Below are 10,279 nucleotides of genomic sequence, written 5' to 3'. Positions count from 1 at the left end.
GCCACTCTTAAGCCTTTGTGGCTATCTTCAGACATTAATGTGTTGTCAACTTCCCTAATCCATTTGACATCTTATCCGATCACCCATGGTCATCTTCAATTCAATGCATCTTCACAAGTTTACATTCCAAACTCAAGTTGGTCTCTCACCCCGTCTTGAATTTGAGAGGGTCTATGAGCATACTATCATTATTTTATTACTGTACTATCAATGTATTGTCACCAATTGGCCCAATTAGTATTAATCTAGATATATACCCTATTTAGGATTCATTGTAAACTCAATTTATTATAGTAAAGAAATAGTTGTCTAGATCTTTTACTTTGGATGTAGCTGAAACTGAAAACTGAAAACTGAAAAACACTGTAGTAAAATAATTTTTTAATGTATGAATAGTGCCGTGGGACCTATTTTTAATGAAAAAGTTGTTAAAAAGTAAAATTTGTGGGTCCATAAACAGTGCACGATATGCACTGTTCACAAAAAAAGTCAAACATTTCAGCTCCAAAAAAAAAAAATTCTGAAACGCAAAATGTGCGTTTGGAAGCGCAAAACGCGCTTCCCAAATGCACACTTAGGGTCCGTTTGGATAGAACTTATTGCTGAAAACTGAAAACTGAAAACTGAAAACACTGTAGCAAAATAATTTTAAAATGTGTGAATAGTACCGCGTGACCTATTTTTAATGAAAAAGTGGCTGAAAAGTAAAATTTGTGGGTCCGTAAACAGTGCACGAATACACTGTTCACGGAAGACTTGGTCAACAACTGCCGCTGGGAAGGACAAAAAAAAAAAAAAAAAAAAAAAAAACTGAAGGTTGGACGTGGACGCTGGACGCTGGATCCAAACACATTCTTAGGCTACTAAACTGAACCATGATAACTCTTTTTTCTCTTGCTTCTGCTCTTTCCTAATATACAATAACCACCGCTACTTTTATTCTTTAGATTTTAACAATAATTAATATTTTACTACATATCAAATTATATGCTACAAATTCAACTGCTGTGAGTTTTATTTTTTTTTAAATCTTTTTTTTTTGGCATCTAAATTTTTTACCTTTTGGCTACAAATTAATGATAAATTTATTAACTTTCCCATGATTTTCTAATATTCTTTTGATCTATTTTAAAACCACAGATATGACATGGATCTTGCTAGATCCTATAGAATTATCATCCTGTGTTTGTTATCTTCATTTTCATGACCTACATAGATTTATCACTAAGTTTTTGTTACTTTTCATTTCATAATGATCTAGCAAGAGTGATAATCCTACATTATCATTCAATTTTTTGGCAGACAAAACTACTTGGATAAGGAGAAAGCTCTTCTATCAGGAACATCGATCTTTTACCTTCCATGCGCGTGATCGTGGATTGTGTTTTTTTTTTAATGTGCAAGGGATAAAGTGCGATTTAACATATAGATCTCTGAGTCGAACAGAAAGTCAAGTCCCTCCCTCTCTAACCAATGAGACATGTTGAGACAATTTTGTCCAATAATTTAGTGATTAATATATAAAAACTATAAGCGGACATGTACAACGTTTTTGAAAATAGAAGCCGGTCCTCAAAATTGACCAGAATTCCACAGCCCCCAACCAGTCACGTAACATGATACTATGTGCCACTTGCTATTTTCCTTATATGTAGCTGCTTGGTGCACGTTTTGTTTTATACTATTTTATTCTTAAAGGAAGCTTCATAAAGATCAATCCCTTTACCAACACCATATATAGGATCCATCTAACTTTCCCTTCTAGTGTGCTTGTGGCTGTGAGTTTTTGAGACGAGAGAGAGGTTTCAAAGTCAAAATGGGTAGGCGTCCTCGCTGCACTAAGGTGGAAATGAATAATGGACCTTGGACCGCTGAAGAGGACAAAATGCTCACAGATTACATCAAAATCCATGGAGAAAGAAAATGGTGCAATGTTGCAAAGAAAGCAGGTGAGAGAAAAATCATCATAAAACTGAAATACCCTCTTGGGATTTTGGAATAATTACTCAATGAAAGTTGTGTGTGTGTGTGTGTGTGTGGAGGTATTATATATGAATTGTGGTAAAGTTCATACTATTTTGTTGGATACAGGTCTTAAGAGGTGTGGAAATAGCTGCAGGCTTCGGTGGCTGAATTATCTGAGGCCTGATATCAAGAGGGGTAACATATCACCTGCTGAAGAGGACCTCATTATTAGGCTCCACAGGCTCTTGGGCAATAGGTCTTTCCACTTGTTCTTTCTCGATCAGCTTTTACTTCTGTAATTTTTTTTTTCTATTGAAGAGAGCAACAGTTTGATAGCATTAATGCTTTAGTATTGATTGTATTGCTTTCATATTTCTATATATAGATGGTCTCTTATAGCTGGGAGGTTGCCAGGCCGAACAGACAATGAAATCAAGAACTATTGGAACACTGTCCTAAGAAAGAAACTGATCAATGGGAAACAACATATGCAAAACACAATTCTTAGACCTTCCAATGAGATCACATCCTCAACCACTAGTGTGTCCAATGGGGCTAAGACCAACGCAGGGAAGTGTAAAAAGATCTTTGAAACCTCACAGTCGCACGAACTTGAAACTTTTGGTAGTAATGCTCTTGAAGAACCCTTGAAGGAAGGATGCTTTGTGAATGATAATGTTGTAAATGAATCAAAATCCAAAGAGGATTGCTCACAAAACTTTTCATTGAGCTCTAATTACATGGATGAGCTTTTGATGTCTGGTGTTTCTGGTTCAGACTTCTGGAAGTTATGCATGTTTTATGATAATATTGTAGCAGGGTGTAATAATGGAAGCACCAATGATCTCTTGGACAAGCATCTTCCATAGTTTTGAGGATGCAGTGAAGCGATGAATCACACTGATTCACTGTTTTGCAGGCACATTGATATTTTCTATTAACTCTTTGCTAAGTCTCACAAATAGCCTCTCTGTTTTTACAATTTTTTTTTAGGAATAAATATAAGGGGAGAGTGATATCATTCAAAGGCTTTTAACTACTCACCCTTTCTTGAGAAAGGAAACCTACAATCCAAAATAGCCTATTTGTTGTCATGCAAATTAGCTAGAGAAACACACAACTGAATGTACAACTTCTTTATGTAAGGCTATTTACTGCATTTAGTGTGAAAAGGATCATATAATTAATTTTATGCCTTTACATCATGTTCTTGCTCTCCTAACCTTTTAATTAATAATTCTTTTCAGTATGAATCCATATATTTTTGTGTATTTTTCTTTCTTTAGAGTTTGTTTTGGTGGGTGTGAAAATGCACTAATTTCTTTGATTTTAAAATTATTAGGCCAAAATAGTCAAATATCACTGTTGGCCAAATTCTTTAGCAATCTACCATTGTTTTAGAAATATTTAAGAATGTACTACTCTTTCGGAACTCGAGTTTGTGAAACTCGAGTTTTTACGTGTAACTCCAGTTTCAAGATCTCGAGTTCCATAAAAATAGCCACTATGGCACAGTGGCGGCTCCATGAATTTTATTCAAGATGGTCATTAAGAAACTTAAATTAAATAAAATTTAATAAAAATTAAACTCGAATATATTGACAAAAAAAAAAAAAATCTCAAATACATAATGATGGGGTATGATAAAATATAATTTCAACATCGTCCATGAAGGTCGTCCAGGACAAGACTAGGAAAACAAAGGTTGTAAGAACCTCGTCCATAAAAATCTCGTCCATGCAGGAAGATGCTTGGACAAGCTTCACATGGTCAAGTTTGAAAAAACCGCACCATCTCGTCCAAGGGAGCCATCAACCTCGTCCTGAAGAAGGTTGTCCATAGAGGAATGACCTTCCTTGGAAGCGAGGTACGCACGACAGGAGGACCCCTAGACGAGCCCTTGACACTCAAGAAAATTCCTGAGTGTGTACAACAACTCCTTATACACGCATAACTTCCAGTGACCGTTATGTGAGAAAAATGTAACTTTTAAATAGTTGTGGAAGTTATCCCTGAACCCTCACACCTCCTCAAATCCAGGGGAGGTTACAAGTTTAATAACTGTTTCTAGGACACTATATAAACGCTCATTCAGACCAAACAGAGGTACGTTTTTACATTTCTTGAAAAGTTGGAACTCCAAAATTATAGAGAGAAAACTAACTTTGCCATCGGAGGGTTCTTGGCCGGCAACCCCGGTCACCTTTGATCATTGTTCTTTCTTTTTCAGACAATTAAGACAGCAAGTAGGCCTTTCAAATCCAAAACATCTAGCCTACTGATTTTCTTCGCATCATCAGTTGGCGCCGTCTGTGGGGAAAAGAGTGTTCTTTTTGCTCGATCATTTGTTTTCAATGATTCGCCTTTCCTAGACAAAATGCTGAATGGTTTGGACAAGATCAAGGGTTACCAGCCCAGGCCACCAGGAGAGTAGGGATGCTTCTAGTAATCCCCACCGTGACCGTCAGCCAGCGCCTGTCATTCAACCGCCTTCCATTCAACATATATAGTCCATGGCTGCCGCTATGGCAAATATAACCAGTCAGAATCAAGAGTTAAATAGGGAGATCAATTTCAGGAGGCAGCACTACGAAGTGCATGCGGAAGGACAAGCCTAGAGTCAGGAGGGTAGAGGAGAAAATATTGAGTCCGAGAATCAGTCAAGGGGTACTGCTTCAAGAAGAGTGCCACACTTGGAGAGGGAGATGGACCAGATGAGAAAAACTATGGATGAAATGAAAGAGAATATGAGACGGGTGAACCCCGTGGATGACTTAGTTCACCGAACAGACTCCCCTTTCACGGCTTCCATCAATAGTCATCCTCTACCCCCAAAATTCAAAATGCCTTCCTTGAATTCATATGATGGAAATCGAGACCCGTGTGATCACATCGCTACATTTAAGACCACTATGCACCTTCAAGGGGTTCCAGACGAGATTATGTGCAGAGTATTCCCTACCACACTTAATGGACCAACGCGGGCGTGGTTCAGCAAAATACCCCCAAACTCTGTGGGCTCATTTGAGGAGTTGAGTAAGTTGTTCGTCAATAATTTTATTGGAGGGCAACGCCACAAGCGTTCCTCTTCTAGTTTGCTAACTATAGAGCAAGGGAAAAATGAGAGTTTGTGGTCCTTCATTACCCGGTTTAATAGAGAAGCATTGACGGTGGACGAAATGGATGATAAGTTGTTATTGGCCGCCTTCCATAATGGGGTCAATTCTGACTTGTTCATCCATAAGCTCTACGAGCAAGAACCACAGACTATGGCCGAACTCGTCCATTCAGCCTAGAATTTCATGAATGCTGAAGACGCGATCATAGCCAAGAAGAGGAAAAGGGTAGAGCGTTCGGAAGCAGGTCACCCGCATCATCCCGATCAAGGTCCTCTTCCCAAGAAGGCTCGAGCAGAAGAGAAAAGGGATAGAGATAGTAAGAAAGCGAGTTCTTTAGCGAGAAACCAACAATACACTCCCTTGAATATGCCACTAGAGCAAGTGCTTATGTAAATCAAGGACGATTTGTCCTTGAAGTGGCTAGAGAAAATGAAAGGAGATCCTAACAAGCGCAATAGGAACAAGTATTGCTGCTTTCATAGAGACCATGGGCATGATACAGACGAGTGTTTTGATTTAAAATAGCAGATAGAGAATCTTATAATACAAGGGAAGTTGTGGAATTTCCTTGGACGAGACCACAAAGACGAGAAGCTGAAAGCCAAGGTGGCAGAGTCATCACGACCCCCACTTGGAGAAATAAGAGTTATTATAGGAGGAACCTCGGCAGCTCAGTCATCCAAATCAAGGAAGATATACTTGAAGGTGGTGCAAAACGTCCAGCTGTCTAGACGATCTCCCAGGACGAGGGAAGCTGACGAGCAAGCCATCACATTCACGGACGAGGATGCTGAAAGAGTTCACCACCCCCACGAAGACACGATTGTCATTACCTCGCTCATTGCTGATTATACGACCAAGAGGGTGTTGGTAGACAATGACAGCTCGGCGGACATTCTGTATTACCCCTCCTTCCAACAAATAAGGATAGGACGAGATCAAATTCGACCAGTGAATTCACCATTGGTGGGATTTGGAGGAATGAAGGTGCAGCTTGTGGGCACCATTACATTACCGATGGTGGTGGGAGTGTATCCGTAGCAAATAGCCAAAGAGGTAAACTTCCTTGTTGTTGATTGTTCATCATCATATAATGCTATTATTGGAAGGCCAACTTTGAATAGTTGGAAGGCAGTAACCTTTACCTACCATTTGTCTGTCAAATTCCTGACTGAGCACGGAGTGGGCCAAGTACAAGGAGATCAGTTAGCCGCTAAAGAGTGCTACTTAGCCATGTTGGCGATGGATGAGCACGTACAAACAATGAGCATAGACAAGAAAAGGATTGCAGCGGAACCCACTGAGGTGTTAGAAGATGTCCCTTTAGACGAGAGCAGACCCAAGAAGTTCACTAGAATTAGGGCGAGCATGGAAGAAGAGCCAAAGCATACTCTGGTCCAGTTTTTGAAGAAAAGCCTTGATGTCTTTGCATGGAGTCATGAGGACATGCCGGGTATTGATTCAAGTGTCATTACTCATCGTCTAAACGTATACCCCTACTCTAAACCAATGCGTCAGAAGAAGAGGGTTTTTGCTCCTGAACGAGACAATGCCATCAAAGCAGAAGTCCAGAAGTTGATTATCGCAGAGTTCATCCGAGAAGTTTATTATCCGGACTTGTTGGCAAATGTAGTCATGGTAAAGAAGGCCAATGGCAAGTGGCGGATGTGAGTGGACTTCATTGACTTAAAAAAGGCTTGGCCCAAGGACAGTTATCCATTGCCACGCATTGACCAGCTAGTGGACTCGACGGCAGGTCACAGACTGCTGAGCTTCATGGACGCCTTCTCAGGCTACAACCAAATAAAGATGGACAAGGCAGATCAAGAGAAGACTTCATTCATTACTAGCCAAGGGTTATTTTGCTACAAGGTAATGCCTTTTGGTTTGAAGAACGCGGGGGGACTTACCAAAGATTGGTTAACCACATGTTCCATCCTTAAATTGGGCGAAATGTGGAGGTTTATGTAGATGATATGCTAGAAAAGAGTTTGGACGAGGAGAAGCATCTGGACGACCTTCAAGAAACTTTTGACACGCTTCGGCAGTATAACATGAAATTAAATCCAAGCAAGTGTGCTTTTGGAGTCTCGTCAGGGAAGTTTTTGGGGTTCATGGTTTCGCATAGAGGAATTGAGGCGAATTCAGAAGAAATCCAGGTGATACTAAATATGGAACCACAGAAGAACATCAAAGAAGTCCAGTCTTTTACCGGACGAGTTGCCGCCCTTAATAGGTTTGTTTTGAAAGCTACTGACAAGTGTTTGCCATTCTTTAAAGTCCTCAGGAAGGCATTTGAGTGGACAAAAGAGTGTTAGAAAGCCTTCCAAGACCTGAAGGCTTACCTCACGATAGCACCATTGTTGAGCCCATCTGTACCTGGAGAGGAATTATACTTGTATTTGGCAATGTCCCCGCACGCTGTGAGCTCGACATTGGTTAGAGAAGAAGGATGGGTTCAGAAACTGGTTTACTATACGAGCCGAGCACTAAGAGGAGCGGAAGGATGATATCCAATGATGGAGAAGCTAGCCTTTGCTTTGATCACGGCTTCTAGAAAGCTGAGACATTATTTTCAAGCTCATGTTATCAACGTCTTAACGGATCATCCCCTAAAGAAGGCAATGAACAAGTTGAAAGCTGCAGGACGACTAATCCAATGGGCAGTGGAACTTAGTGAGTTTGATGTCAGATACCAGCCAAGGAGCGCGATAAAGGCACAGGCGTTGGCAGATTTCATTACGGAGTTCACCCCTAGCCAGGACAAGCTGGACAAAGATGTAAGAGTCGAAAGGTGGGTTATCAATGTAGACAGGTCATCCACACTATATGCGGCAGGGATTGGAGTTATACTAAAATCCCCAGAGGGTGACAAGTTGGAATACGCAACCCGTTTACAGTATCAAACCACCAACAATGAAGCGGAGTACGAAGCTTTACTCAAAGGGCTAGAATTGGCTAAGTCTCTAGGGGCGGAATCAATAATAGTTAAAGGAGATTCTCAGCTAGTCATTAACCAAGTGAATGGAATGTGTGATGCTAAAGAATATCGGATGAAGAAATACCTCAACAAAGTGAAGCGGCTTGTCCAAAAGTTTAAAGAAGTGAGTTTTGTTCAACTCCTGAGAGAGGAAAACATGGAATCAGATGCCTTGGCAAGAGCAATTTCGGCATGAGGAGTTATGGACAAATATGATAGAATCCAATACATGCCGAGCATAGACCTTCCAGATGTACAACAAATAGGAGGAGGAGAAAATTGGATGAGTCCAATAGTAATCTATCTTAAGGATGGAAGGCTTCCAGAAGACAAGGACGAGGCTAGGAAGCTGAGGGTTAAGGCTGCCAAGTACATCCTTATAAATGAAGTGCTATACAAGCGAGGCTTTTCTCAACCCTACCTAAGGTGCCTGGCTCCAGACGAATCAAACTATGTGTTGAGGGAGGTCCATGAAGGAGCATGTGGGAATCACTCGGGAGTAAGATCGCTAGTTCATAAGGTTGTCCATGCAGGTTACTACTGGCCTACAATTCAAGTAGATGCTAAGGCTTATGTCAAGGTGTGTGACCAGTGTCAGCGCTATAGCAATGTCCCAAGACAGCCATCGGAGTACCAGACCCCAATGATGGCCCCATGGCCCTTTGCACAGTGGAGACTGGATATCCTAGGTCCTTTCCCCTTAGGAGCCAAGCAAATGAAGTTTTTGGTAGTAGGGATTGACTACTTTACCAAGTGGGTGGAGGGTGGAGGGTGAACCTCTTGCAAAAATCACTCAACAGAATGTTAAGAATTTCGTTTGGAAAAATATCCTATGTAGGTTTGGAGTACCTAGGGTACTAGTATTTGATAACGGATGACAGTTTGACAACGCACATTTTAGGGACTTTTGTGAACATTTTGGAATCAAGAATCACTATTCATCGCCCTCCCACCCACAGGCGAACGGACAAGCAGAAGTAGTAAACCGATCCCTGTTGAAAATCATTAAGACTCGACTCGAGGGGGCAAAAGGGATATGGCTAGATGAGTTGCTAGGTGTTCTTTGGGCCTACAGGACGACTGTGAGGACATCGACAGGAGAAACCCCCTTCAAGCTAACCTATGGAAGTGAAGCAGTCATACCTGCGAAAGTTCATATGGCTAATCATCAAGTGATGAAATACCAGGAGAAAGATAATGAAGAGCAAATCCGTCTTAACCTCGATCTCATTGATGAGGTAAGGATGGACACAGAGCAAAGGACAGCGAGATATAAAAATCTTTTGGTTAGGCAGCACGATGCCATGGTAAAGCCCAGGCGCTTCAACATTGGGGACCTCGTTCTCAAAAGAGTCTCCTTGGCAACCAGGAATCTAGCTCATGGAAAATTGGGATCCAATTGGGAAGGACATTATAGGGTAATCAACTGCAAGAGGTAGGGGTCATACTACTTGGAAGCTCTGGACGGAGGAAAGTTAGAGCATCCCTGGAACGTGGAGCACCTGAGGAGGTATTATCAGTAATAAGCTTGGACGAAATTCTCCAAGGACGAGGTTGCAGCTATGGACAAAGTTACAGCTATGGTCTATGTGTTTACTCATATTTACAGTTGTGTTCTTACTACTACTATGGTGTGTTTTAAGAATCAAAAGTGCACTAGTTTTTAAACTTTTGCACTGTCTACAGACACGTTAGTGAAAGACGAGATTATGTATGTAAAAACATTTTCCTAAGGGACTAGCTTTTAAGCAGGTGCCATATTTGTGAATAATGTTTATATAATAATATGGTTTGGATTTCCAATGTATTTCATGCGTAAGTCTAATTTCCATAATAGTACCCACAAGGGGGGCAAAAGTCTAAGACGAATGTAAATCTGTGGACGCAGGGATATAACGTTCATAAGCTTTCCTTGAAATGAGGATAAAGCAAAGAAACATAAGCTAAGGCATACTCGTCTGAAAAACAGACGGACGAGAAAAGGGCATACAACGAAGCATTAGAGCCCATGGACGAGCATCTAGCCAAGACGCTTCAGTGTTCTTGGACGAGTCAAGCATTAGAAATGTCTTGACAAAAGACGAATGCCAATTGCCTAGCCTATGGACGAGGAAAAGAACTGGCGAAACCATCATTGCCACTCTGAGGACGAATTATACTTGCAAAAATTGTTGAATGACAAATGAGTAGTCCATATGCAAACACATCGTCCATA

General features: G+C 40.9%; 2 protein-coding genes across 2 annotated transcripts; both read left to right on the top strand.

Moving 5' to 3' along the window:
- The first annotated feature begins 1,708 nt into the window (after positions 1-1,708).
- Positions 1,709-3,170, top strand: LOC142607020 (transcription factor MYB123-like). Its single transcript, XM_075778423.1, has 3 exons — positions 1,709-1,949; positions 2,092-2,221; positions 2,351-3,170. Exons 1-3 carry the CDS (start codon positions 1,817-1,819, stop codon positions 2,832-2,834), a joined length of 747 nt encoding a protein of 248 aa, XP_075634538.1. The 5' UTR covers positions 1,709-1,816; the 3' UTR covers positions 2,835-3,170.
- A 4,433-nt stretch (positions 3,171-7,603) lies between these two features.
- Positions 7,604-8,624, top strand: LOC142606124 (uncharacterized). Its single transcript, XM_075777523.1, has 2 exons — positions 7,604-8,092; positions 8,598-8,624. Exons 1-2 carry the CDS (start codon positions 7,604-7,606, stop codon positions 8,622-8,624), a joined length of 516 nt encoding a protein of 171 aa, XP_075633638.1.
- The last annotated feature ends 1,655 nt before the right edge of the window (positions 8,625-10,279 follow it).

This window comes from Castanea sativa, chromosome 8 (assembly GCF_040712315.1).
Source record: "Castanea sativa cultivar Marrone di Chiusa Pesio chromosome 8, ASM4071231v1".
NCBI lineage: Eukaryota > Viridiplantae > Streptophyta > Magnoliopsida > Fagales > Fagaceae > Castanea > Castanea sativa.
The sequence above is the reverse complement of the archived record's forward strand: the minus strand, read 5'-3'. Positions and strand labels throughout refer to the sequence as shown.

Excerpts from the sequence above, each read along its gene's own strand:
- LOC142607020 (XM_075778423.1), top strand. The coding sequence starts at position 1,817 with ATGGGTAGGCGTCCTCGCTGCACTAAGGTGGAAATGAATAATGGACCT. Across the intron at positions 1,950-2,091 it reads CAATGTTGCAAAGAAAGCAG|GTCTTAAGAGGTGTGGAAAT; the intron begins GTGAGAGAAAAA and ends TGTTGGATACAG. Across the intron at positions 2,222-2,350 it reads CACAGGCTCTTGGGCAATAG|ATGGTCTCTTATAGCTGGGA; the intron begins GTCTTTCCACTT and ends TTCTATATATAG.
- LOC142606124 (XM_075777523.1), top strand. The coding sequence starts at position 7,604 with ATGGAGAAGCTAGCCTTTGCTTTGATCACGGCTTCTAGAAAGCTGAGA. Across the intron at positions 8,093-8,597 it reads TTAAAGGAGATTCTCAGCTA|GTTACTACTGGCCTACAATT; the intron begins GTCATTAACCAA and ends TTGTCCATGCAG.